A 12780-nucleotide genomic window follows, 5' to 3' on the forward strand; every position below is an offset into this window, starting at 1 on the left:
GATCTGCTCCATTTACCTACCTCCCGACCCTCAATTCCCACTAGAGGAGGTAAACGAATTGATAAGACAACTACCCCACCACAAACTCATAGCGGGAGACTTCAACTCCCACCATCACACGTGGGGTAGCAACAAAACATCTCCTCGAGAGGAGCAGATGGAAGAAGTAATAAATACTGTAAGAGGCCGGTAGATGTACGAATGCTAATCAGGTTAGGAAATACATGGGTATTGAAATGCTGAGTCAGCAAGTCAGACTCGCGTTAGCTCGGCACCCACTGTTTTATAACAAAGGTTTGAGGCGCCGTTCTGTCTGTATAAACACGGCCGGTGACTGTTGGTAATAATCGCTGATGTAATCAAAACACTCTGTGAGCGGCAGACCACTTGCGCAATGACGTCATGCTTATGCTTATGCAGCAATATTACTGGAAGGACTGTAACAGCCTCTCGGATTGGAGGTAAATGGCTGAAGGGAAAAAGACGCCCTTAAGGTATGTCACTTGTTTTGAAAAGTAAAAGACTATTGGACGAATAAAAACTGACGTCTGAACGAAGATGGTCTGGCGTATAGGAGGTAGTCGAGAGAGAGAGATCCTGAGTGTAACCCATACAGTGTAATTATAGTGGAAAGAAAAGAAAAACTAATCAATTTTCCTTAACCTCCGGACTTATCTGAATTACATGAGAAATATAAGGCATAGGGCCTACTGCATAAGAAGAACTTGAGAAGTTATTGAACTGACGTAACGAAGGCAAGGGGCCTTGTGAGTGGAATTACGAACTTATAAAAGTGTAAACGGTCGAGGACCAATAGTGGTGGTGACAGTCGTGACAGTGGTGAAAGAGGAGGTGAAAAATACCAACAACCTGGTCCTCCTAAACACTGGCAGTCCCAGGGGTTCCTTTACATGCATTGATTTAACCATATCATCTCCTGCGTTATCTGACATCATCCAATGGACCACGCATGACGACACCATACTTAGCGATCATTTCCCAATAATCCCAAAAATAGGGGATGACCATGCTACGGCTGCTTCAGCCTAGGGAGACAACCCACCCCCTCCCTGTCCCAAATTTAACATGGCAAATGCACACTGGGAAATGTATCGCACAACCACCAACGTCAACATCACAGGGGATAATATGGATGACAAAATATCAAATTTATCAAACTCATTTTTTAATTCAACTCAATTCTGAAATACCTCGGTATTTCACAAGCATAGAGATCCTTGGTGGACATCAGACTGCAGAAAAGCACTTTGCAAGCGGAATAGGGCTTACCGTACTTTGAAAAATAAACCGATTGCACCAAACATTATTACTTTTAAAAAGGCGCAAGCAGAGGCCCGTTAAACAATCAAACAGGCCAAACGAAAGTCTTGGCATGATTACATCTCGACAATAAACATAAACACCCCTCTAATACAAATCTGGTCAGCCGTCCGAAGAATCGACGGCAAATATACATCAAACATCAAGACCCTGACCATAGGAAACACGTTTGCAGATACTCCTACCGACATCGCAAACATAATAGCAGACACATTTACGCAAACAAGCAACACGAATAACTATTCTCCAACCTTCTTACAACGCATTTTGGATTAATCAAGAATTCCCCAAAACATGGAGACATGCCCACGTCATACCTATTCTCAAAAAGAGGAAGGACCCAACGAGTCCTTCCTCTTATCGCCCTAAAGCGCTTACCAACTGCTTATGCAAAGTATTAGAACGTATGGCCAATAACAGATTAAAATTCATTCTAGAGTCTCAAAATTTAATAGTTCCTGCCCAATGTGGTTTCAGGAAAAATAGTAGTCTCGACCATTTGGTCAACTAGGAACACGATATCCTCTCAACTCTTGAGAGGAAAGACTACCTTATTGCTTGCTTTTTAGATTTAGAAAGAGCCTACGACATGGCATGGTGACGTGGTATCCTCGAAAAACTCTATGCACTTGGCCTTAGAGGGAATCTCCCTATTTTCATTCAATTTTTTTTTAAAAGAACGTACATTTTCCGTTAAAAATCAAAATTACTTTTCAACAGTACGCACACAAGAAAATGGCGCACCACAGGGAAGTGTGTTAAGTCCCACATTATGTATACTACTCATAAACGATATTCTACCCGCTCCACCTCGGAACCTTAAATACTCATTATACGCTGACGACGTCGGAATCTGGCATTCCTCATCGAACGCCAAGTTTTCCTGCTCTCGCTTACAACTTGCCCTGGACTCGCTCCAGGACTGGTCTGACAAATGGGGATTTAAGTTTTCGGAATTAAAGTCAACAGTAATTGTATTTTCACGCAGAGCCCAGGCAGAAATAAATCTGCAATTACATGGTAATCCCATTCAAGTACAAAACTCAACCTTTTTCCTTGGTCTGAAACTGGACTCCAGGCTAAACTGGAAGGCCCATGTAGAATATCTAGTTTGATGCGTGTAACAAGAGAATTAATTTACCACGTAAACTACCTGGCACAAATTGGGGAGCAGATAGGAAATCCCTGCTAATGATTTATAAGTCCCCTTTTAGATCTAAATTAGACTATGGGTGTCAGATTTATGGTTTGGCAACACCAACCACGTTACAACCCCTGAACATCATCCAAAACAAAGGCCTACGAATAGCACTTGGAGCATTAAGCTGCACAAGAATCGAGAGGCTGGAAGTTGAAGTAAATGTTGCACCCCACCACTACAGGCGCGAGCACCTCACACTCCGGTGCGCCGCCAAAGTGCTTCGCAACCAACGACATCCCTACAAGCAAACAATGAACCAACACGAGCACTTCACCAACTCCAGCATAAATCCCCTTTCCATCAGGATCCGATCCTTGTGCCAGCAGTATTCACTGCCACTGTGGTCAATAGAAAAGATGAAAACTACATAGCTACCGCCGTGGAGAAACATCGCCCTGAAGGTCAACACCAACCGAGACCTCAGGAAAAAATCGTCTTCCACAGAAAAACTTCAACAAAAGACCCTGGAGACCATCAGCAAGTACAATGACCACAGGGCATTGTACACGGATGGCTCCAAATGCGGACCCAAATCTGGGACAGGGTTATACAGCACCAAAACCCGGATGATGTTCAGATTGCAGGACCATACGAGCATATATATCGCCGAACTCTTCGGTATATACAAAGCCATAGAATATGCTCAATCTGACACACATGGTAACTTCGTCATATTCACAGACTCCTTAAGCGCACTACAATCAATTAAGACAGGTAACCATATGGAGAACTTTCTCCTGGGCAAAATCATTAGCACACTGTCGACAACTAACAAGTCCATTACTCTCTCTTGGATTCCCAGCCACATTGGGATCTCCGGGAACGAGAAAGTGGACACTTTGGCCAAATCTGCCTTAGTAAAGGATTATATCACAGACATACCCCTGGACACAGTAACTTTTAACTCCATCCTAAGAAAACAATTACACACCCACTGGCAACTCCAGTGGGACAATCTCCACATCTCGCACAAATAAAAGGAACACATAAGAGACTGGTCGACATCATACAGAAACAATAGACGGAAGGAAATTGCCATAGCAAGACTAAGAATGAACTCTACCTACCTCACCCATCTAAACCCATACATATATGGCGTATTTCCTCCCCAATGCAACACCTGCAACACCATACTATCCATAAGACACATACTCATACACTGTTCAAAATACAACACACAGCGCCAAGCGCTTATACAACACTGCAAACTAAAAAAAAATCAGTTAAACACTACAAACATTTTGACCGATGACCGTTTACTTATTGACAAAGTATTTTATTTGCGCACAACAGGACTATTATGGAAATTATAATGGTAGATTAAAAAGGATCGCAGGTTCACACCAGGCTTAATGACCTCATTACAGGTCGATAGACTTAAAGATAGAAAAGAAAAAGACTCGACAGATTCGCCTCTAGCTAGCTGCTAGCTTCTCACCCCTCTGGATTCAAATAAACATTGTTTGGAGAACGGACGACTCGACGTGCCAGGTTTCAGTCTTACCCGTTCTATATTTTCTACATATCTCATTCCTCATTTATTCTTATTGTGTGTTAGGATTAATATTATTATTGTTTTGTTAATCTATGTTGTCTCTGTTTGATTATATTTCATACTGAAATATTAAATGGTTAACACTGTCCTCTATCTTTCAGCATACCAATAGTTTGATGTGTTTCTATATCCTCATTCTAGCTTTGTTGTGGCTTGGGCACTCGGTATGCCCTTATGGTTAACACGTATCTTTCCAGCCTCAGTCATAAAAAGTGGCGACTAATGCCTAGAATCTCCGTAACTGTTTCACGTAACTACTGAGTAAGTTGTTATCTCCTCCCCCCTCGTTTAAATTATTATGGGAATAAACGACCCGTTTGGTACACACCGTAAAATTACTTACAATAAGCGCGACTAGCAGCCATATAGAATGCATTCAATTTAAGTGTTTAGCCCACACTAATGGATTCTATCAGTGGTTAGGGTTTGATAGTGTTTCTTTCCACTCCTCCAGACTCATTTTGTTCGTATATCGTAAGTATCAACTATCGTTCAAGTATCGGAGTATTCATCCTTACCAAGTCTCATTTCATTTCATCCAAGTATCTTTAGTTGGATGCCTGTCTCAATCGAATACTCCATCCAAGTATCCAAGTATCCATTCAAGTCTCTATACCAAGTAGCGCTCGCTATCAAATAAATTTCTATATAGACGGGCATCTTTTACACGAACAAAATCATAGGCTAGATTGATGGGTATAACGATAACCGGAACCAGAGGGCCTGTTTACGTTATCGAAGGGCTAGTTTTGTTTAAACCCACTCGTCCTAGTCTATCAACAACTAGTACGACTAGTTCTAAAGTCTCAGTAAAATGTTCAATTTGGAAGATTTTGTGGCCAATCCCTCCTTACAGGGACAAGTTACAAAGGATAATTGGAAGGACATAGCAAGATACTATAACATAGACATTCAGTCCTCCAAGCCAAAAAGCGTAATAAAGAAAATAGTAATTGAACAGCTGGTTCAATTAGGAATAATAGAGATCGTAGCCATAAACACACCGACTACTCCCAGTTTAACATTCCCTAAAAACCAGGATGGAGCAACGGCCAGGTCTCTTAGTCCTGAAAAGTCTCCTACCAGAGAATCCCCAACAACCAAACCCGCAGATAATATGTAACTGGAACAATTAAGATTATAATATCAATTTCAATTAGAAAATTCAAAATGAGAGTGGGAAAAAATTGGAAAGAGAGAAATTAGCATTGGAAAGGGAATTGGAAAGAGAGAAATTAGCATTGGAAAGAAAGATATTAGAATTGGAAAAAGACGTCAGAACTAAAGAAGTCACAATACAAGAGAAAAGCAAAGAAAGAGAATTGGATAGTCAGGAGAAAGGACTACGACTTAATGTAAGTAATTTGTCTTCTTCAATCCCTGTATTTTTACCAGAAGATATAGACGGCTACTTCAAAACCTTTGAATCTATAGCTCTCAAACAGGTGTGGCCCAAAGATGACTGACTTACAATACTAACTCCGAAATTAACAGGAAAAGCTCTTCAGGTGTACAATAGTTTAGACAGGCCCGACGATTACGATTTCGTTAAGAAACAGGTTTTACATGCGTATGCTAAAACTCCTGATGGCTATAGCCAAAAATTCAGATCTTTAACAAAATCTCATGCCCAAACTTATGTTCAATTTGCCTCAGAAAAACTTAGACAGTGTAAAAAATGGTTAGAAGCTATAAATGTAACTACCTTTCCAGAACTCCTCAATACTATAGTCATGGAGGAATGGAAAAGTAAAATCCCCTTTTACCTTTTGAGATATGTAGAAGATAGAAGGGAAAAAGACCTGATACAGGGCGCAGAGTTAGCTAATGCCCAAGCCTTGATGATAGAGACGTGGGAAGCGGAACTCGCAGGCAAAGCCCCATTGTGAGATATTCTTATGGTTATCGCCCTGAAGGAGCGGGTGGTAAAGTAGAAAATAACATAAATTATAATCGTATTTGCCAGCCAGTACAGTGTAGTTATATTAAAAAGACAGGTCATTCCATTCAAGAATGTAATCATCCAGGTTGTAAAACCTCAAACAAGCTTAAAGATCATAGCATCAACTCTAAACCTATTGCAGCCTCTAATGTTCATAATCCTCATACTTCTTTTGACCCATACATCTTCCAAGGAAGAGTATCCTTACATAAGGGTGCTCCTAATTACCCCGTTACCATACTCAGGGATACAGGGGCAGCCCAGTCAATTCTCCTCTCCAATGTCATTCCCAATATATCGAATGCATTTACAGGTGAAACATTTTTATTGTCTAATTTTACAAGTCAATATTATTACCCCCTAGCACAAGTTTATCTAGAATGTGCATTCCTTACTTCTCAAGTGCAAGTTGCAGTACGTCACGGATCCTTACCTATTCACGGGATAACGTTCCTGTTGGGTAACGATCTCGCTGATACCCTAACCGTTCCCCCACCAAGGACAGTAGGTGAACCTTTACCTGCAAGTTCCACCCTTGAATTAGATGAGATTTGTTCACATCTGTTCCCAGCCTGTGTTGTAACTCGATCCCAAAGTAAGGTAACGTCTTCTTCTCCACCCTCAAATTCCTCATCCTTACTCAAGTCTTTGCCCACCTCTCCTCCGTCCTTAGGTAAGGAGGATTTGATCAATAAAACCCTAACCAAGTTTGAACTCGTCCAAGCTCAACAAAAGGATGATACACTCCCCTACTTACTACACAGCCACAACCAAAGCAGACATAGACACCACCCCTTGCTTCTATTTTCAAGATGGAATCTTGATGAGAGTATACAGATCCCCTACCTATAATAAGGTACAAACATGGACAGAAAAACACCAAATTGTACTTCCTCGCTCAGTCAGAAGTAGTGTATTGAAATTAGCTCATGATGGTTTCGCAGGACACTTAGAAAACATACCTCAAGATACTTGATAAAAAAAATTCTGGCCGGGAATACGAAAAGACTTCAATAACTTCATCAGGACCTGTCACGTCTGCCAGGCTGCGGGTAATCCAAATAAAAAAATTCCTAAAGCCCCACTTAAGTTCATTCGCATCAGTGAGGAACCCTTTGATAAAATAGTAATAGATTGCGTGGGACCATTACCTAGATCAAAGAAGGGTAATGAATACATGATAACTGTTGTCGATGTGGCTACCCGTTACCTGGAGGCATTTCCTCTTAAATCCATTTCAGCTCAATCAATCATTAAACCCTTATTGTCAATGTTTACCTCTAAAGGAATCCCTAGACAAATTCAATCTGATCAAGGAACCAATTTTACTAGTTCTCTTTTCAACCAGGTCCTTACGGAGTTAGGAATAGAGTATGTTACACCCTCCGCTTACCACCCGCAATCTCAGGGTTGTGTGGAAAGGTACCATCAATCGCTGAAAGCCATGCTGCGCAAATATTGCCTAGATACAGGATCCGTTTGGGACTCTAATCTCGATTGGAATCTCTTCTCCATCAGAGAAACTAACCATGAGGCCATGGGGTTCTCACCCTTTGAATTGTTATACGGGCTATCCTTAAGAGGACCCTTGACCTTGTTCAGAGAACAATGGTTTAAGTCTAATCGGAAGAAAACGAATGTTCATTCATATATCCAGAATTTTAGGAGTAAATTGGTGAGAACCTTGTCCAAGGCCCATTTTTCCCAGTTCCAGAAAAGGAGTAAGTTGGAGTATGATAGAACCTCCAAAATAAGAACTTTCAAGGTAGGAGATACTGTGTTAACCTTTCTCCCTCTATCAACTGACCCTTTTCATAAACAAATTCTTTAGTCCATATAAGGTCCTAGAACAACAAGGACCTTTAAATTGTATAATTGAAACTCCTGACAGAAGGAAAATACAGCAGCTGGTACACATAAATCTTATCAAACGTTACCTTTCCAGACCACTAGAAGAGCATACCAAGACCATGCCCATATCTATTGTGAATCCTGTAATGGACGAAGGCACCCCAACTACAGATTTCCCCCTGCCCAGCAGTGCCTTCTCCAATATGGGAAACATTGCACCACCCGGATAAGTATCTCTCTGGGCTTCACCCAAGTAAAAAAAACTCAATTAATCAGTATCATAAAACGGTTTCCAGAAATTACCCTAGACCATCCAGGCTTATGTAATGTTTTCCAACATAATATTTACTTAAAAGATACAATCAAGTTCCCATTAGACAGCGTCCATATCCCCTAAAGCCCGAAAAGACTGAAATCCTTAGAAAAGAAGTCCAGTATCTCCTAGATCATGGTTTGGAAGAACCTAGCCATTCGCCTTGGGTTTCACCCTGCCTTTTAGTACCAATGGCAGATAACGCATTTCGTATGTGTACAGACTATCGTAAGATAAACAATGTCACCATCCGGGATGCATACCCATTACCCTTATTGAACAGTTACTAGACATGATAGGTGATGCCCCTTTTATATCTACCATAGACTTGCTCAAAGGCTATTATCAAGTAGCCTTAACTCAAGAAGCGAAAGCCATCTCTGCCTTCGTAACCCCTTTTGGTCTGTACCAATACAGAGTGATGGCGTTTGCCCCTGCTACCTTCCAGAGGTTAATTAATACTGTCATCCAAAGTCTACCTGGAGTAGGAGCATATCTCGACGATATGGTGGTGGTAGCTGACAACTGGGAAGACTATATGGCCCGACTAGATGGTCTATTCCATCGTCTGAAGGAGGCAGGCTTGGTGATCAACTTGCAGAAGTCCGTTTTTGCTCGAGGAACCGTAGGTGGTGGTTCGGTGCGGCCCAAGAAAGCCAACGTAGAAGCGATCCTAGCCTTCCCTACACCAAGGACAAGGAAGGAGGTGATGAGATTACTTGGGATGGCCGGATATTATCGCCACTTCTGCAAGAACTTCTCCACCGCGCGGTTCCCCTTACCGACCTGACCAGCTCAGCCAACTCCTTCCAGTGGTCCCCATCCTGCTAGACATCTTTCGAGAACATCAAATCGTTCCTGACTTCTAAACCGGTGCTCAAGACTCCTAACTACTACCTACCATTCCACATGCAAACAGATGCCAGTGGAGTTGGAGTGGGGGTAGTGTTGCTACAACCTGATCCTACCTCCACCATTCTCCATCCTGTGGCCTTCTTTTCGCCAAAGCTCAACAAACATCAAGAGAGCTACTCCACCATAGAGAAGGAAGCCCTATCCCTCGTCCTGGCAATCAAGAAGCAGTACCCATCAAGATATTCACCGACCATAACCCTCTCGCTGCAGAATCAGAAGATTCTTCGTTGGGCTTTAACCTTACAAGAGTACCATCTAGATATCCACCACATAAAAGGGCCTAACAACATCATAGCACAGTGGTTCTTAACCTTTCTACTACCACGCCCCCTCTAGGAATTGTTCTCTCCCTCTACGCTCCCCTTGTTTCTATTCTACGGGCAGGTTTCACTCCTAGATGATGAAAATAATAAGCAATTCTATTTTGTCCATATATTGAGCATGAACTACATATCTCACAGCGTCGAATGTAAGTTCCAAATATTTCACTAACCACATTCGTGATTAGTGAGATATTTGACACTGTTTCTTGGCTACCAGGTCTTGAATACGCGGTTGTATCCTTGAGAGTGCACAACGTAAGTCCCCCTCCACATTCAGACAGTTCCTGTACTTGGTCTTGATGGCAACGAGCATAGAAAATGCAGTTTCTACATAGGTTCGTGGATCTAAACACTGTTAAAACACGAAGAAAATAATGCGAGGTAAGAGGGTAAACGGGAAGGTACTTGACCCAAAACGCCTCCAAATCTAAATCTTCGAAGTCATCCTGAGCTTTGGAGTTTAACTTTAACTCAAGAAACTACTCATGGATATCAAAAACATCAGCTACTTTACATTGAAATGTATTCCTGATGAGTTTCCAGGCTTTACTCCTGTCGTCTATATCCGGGAAGTATCTGATGAATTCTGCTTTCAAGTCACTTAGATAAGTGATGATTTGCTTCTTTAACTCAGAGTCAAGGTTACTGTGACCGAGAGCAGAATCCAAGGTCCTAAACATGGCTGTATTTCCCGCTGAACTCGACATTTCCAGAGGTCGAGTTTGGCCATGAAGGCCCAAATATCATGGTGCATGATGATGTTCATTTCTTTCCCTAGTAGTTTGAGGTTAACAGCGTTCAATTCATCACCAGGTAAGCGAGAGATAGAAGAAAGCCCTCTGACTGGAATTTGTCCTGAATGTCTGTGTTCTGTTTTGAGCCTAAAATAATGTTACTTCTTCTCTTAGCTCATAAAGTCGTCTAAGCATATTTCCTTTTGATATCCATCGCACGTTCGTATGAAAAACCAAGGCTTCATGTTCAGATTCCATTTCCTTACATAGCCGTTTGAAGAGACGACTGTTCAATGCTCCAGCTTTAATGAAGTTGACTACCTTGATAGCCACGTTAAGGACATCCCTTATTTCAGCAGGCAAAGTTCTGGATGCCAAGGTTTCACAATGAATTATGCAGTGTGTACTTGTTACAGAAGTTTTTTTTCACACTTGTGACTAACCCAGACTGCTGACCAAACATGGCTGGAGCTCCATCAGTACACACCCGTACCAGTGAGTCCCAAGAGAGTTGATTTTCCTGAAAAAAAAGGTTGATACGACAAGGAAAATAGCTTCTGCCGTTGTGCAATTTTCCATGGGGTAACAGAACAGAATTTCTTCTTTAATATTGTTGCCTGACACGAAACGAGCATACATCAGTAGCTAAGAACACTGAGAAATATCAGTCGTTTCATCACACTGGATGGCAAAAACAGGGGAAGCTCTCACTTGGTCGAGAGTTTGAACTTTGATATCTTGAGACAATTCATCGATCCTTCCCTTGACCATATCGTTTGATAGGGAAATTTGGGAAAGCTTGTTTGCGCTATCCTGCACAGAGTATACTTGGTTTTATGAGAGACTCTCCAATGTTATGGCTTTTCTTGCTCTTTGCAATCAACATAGCGATCTCATAAGAAGCTTCAACAACCTTTGAAGTTTGTTGCCGAAATGTTCTACTGTCGTCCAGCTTAGCTTGCTTCAGCGGTGTTTTTTTTTCAAAGAATGCCTTGGGCTTGTCAGCTAGAGCGGGATGTGCTGTCCTCAAGTGGCGTTCCAAGCGTGTGGGCCGCATTCCGTCGTTGCTCAGAGTCTTGTAACATATCACACACTGTGGCACCTCTATGCCACTCTTTTTAAAAGACACGAATCCAAAACGAATATAATCTTCAATATACTTCCGCTTCTTGGCACTCATTGCAAATTCTTTGATGTGCAGTGGACAATGCGTATCTGTGAACAACACAAAACGCATGTGTAAGGTATTATTATTGTTATTATTAATCACAACGAACAAAGTGAGATATAAAGAGCGCGAGCGCAAAAAGTTGCTACTGCAACCACTACCCACTTTGGACGTAGTAAAGGAAACAATGCAGAAAAAGAAGACAGAAGTGGCAAAATAAGAAATGAAGAAAGCAGAGCTGATAAAAAGCAATGAAGTGAACAAAATGCAGCCTTAAACAAAATATAAATCCATAAATATACATGTAATTATAAGCTATAGCTATGGAATAAAACTGAAATTCTGCCAATGGAAAGCCGGCAGACAAGAAGAAGAGAAGTGGCATAAAGTATCAAACAATCAACAACACATGAGGAGTAAATATAACAATATACAATTTAGTTCTGAACAGTGAGTTGACTCACTGTTCAGAAAACCTTTTCTCTACAGAAACCTGTGTGACGGGCTGACAAAGTCGTGAGTGCTGTATACTTCAGGTGGACGTTTCTAGATAAATTATTTTTAAATCTTCTGTCGGGAGACTGAAAGTCTCCATCCGCAATAAATGGCATGAGTCGCTACTACTAACTGTTGTGGGTCAGATGTTAACGTTGACACAAACCACATTTTTTAGTTCTTTTTCAAAATATGTATGCCCCTGCATTTGATACTACTTCGTATGAAGATCAAAACAGCATACATTTGGTGCACATCAATGGGCATTGGATTCAAAATATCACGATTATTACGTGCATGAAATTTATATTCTGACCTAACATTGCGGTTTTAAATTGAACTCGAGTTCAAAATCGAATATGGACGGACTTTAAATTGATTGCAAATCACTTGACTGGAATGTTGGATTAGTGGCTATGAAAAAGTTAAGCTATAAGTAAATACACAGAAAACTAACAAAGTCAGCATGGAAAAAATTCAAATTGCATTCTTATCTCGCGCGATGACACCTTCAAGGACAATGGTGACGATTGTCTCGCGTCGCTAACTCAGTCTTCTATTCCCGCCGGACACGCGCGAGAGTCACGCCACAAGACACAGCCAATCAGCGACTACAAATTCACGCCACCGTGCACGGCGGGCGACCGAGCCCCATCCCCGCCATTCCACTGGGCTGCTGTTGCAAAACTTCTATGCTGCATCATGCCACCGCTCTGAATTTGGAGCACTGTATCACGTTGCACCAAATGTCACACACTTTCTATTATTAAACACTCTTTAAATGATTACATACATTATTTCATACATTTATCGTCACAATGCTGCTCACACTCTTATCAAGATAATACAACATATAACCGAAAAAAAAAAATCAATTTTTCTCCTGAAGGTCACGCCCCCCTTGAAAATCACTGACGCACCCCTAGGGGGGTGCGCCCCCCA

General features: G+C 41.5%; 1 protein-coding gene across 1 annotated transcript; it reads right to left on the reverse strand.

The window, feature by feature from the left end:
* Window positions 1-10983: 10983 nt before the first annotated feature.
* LOC143023989 (zinc finger BED domain-containing protein 5-like) lies at window positions 10984-11412 on the reverse strand. The gene has a single exon (XM_076182673.1). It carries the CDS (start codon window positions 11410-11412, stop codon window positions 10984-10986), a length of 429 nt encoding a protein of 142 aa, XP_076038788.1.
* Between the last annotated feature and the right edge of the window lie 1368 nt (window positions 11413-12780).

This window comes from Oratosquilla oratoria, unplaced genomic scaffold (genome assembly GCF_046742065.1).
Source record: "Oratosquilla oratoria isolate Oo_2021 unplaced genomic scaffold, ASM4674206v1 SCAFFOLD77, whole genome shotgun sequence".
Taxonomy (NCBI): Eukaryota; Metazoa; Arthropoda; class Malacostraca; order Stomatopoda; family Squillidae; genus Oratosquilla; species Oratosquilla oratoria.

Excerpts from the sequence above, each read along its gene's own strand:
- LOC143023989 (XM_076182673.1), bottom strand. The coding sequence starts at position 11,412 with ATGCGTTTTGTGTTGTTCACAGATACGCATTGTCCACTGCACATCAAA.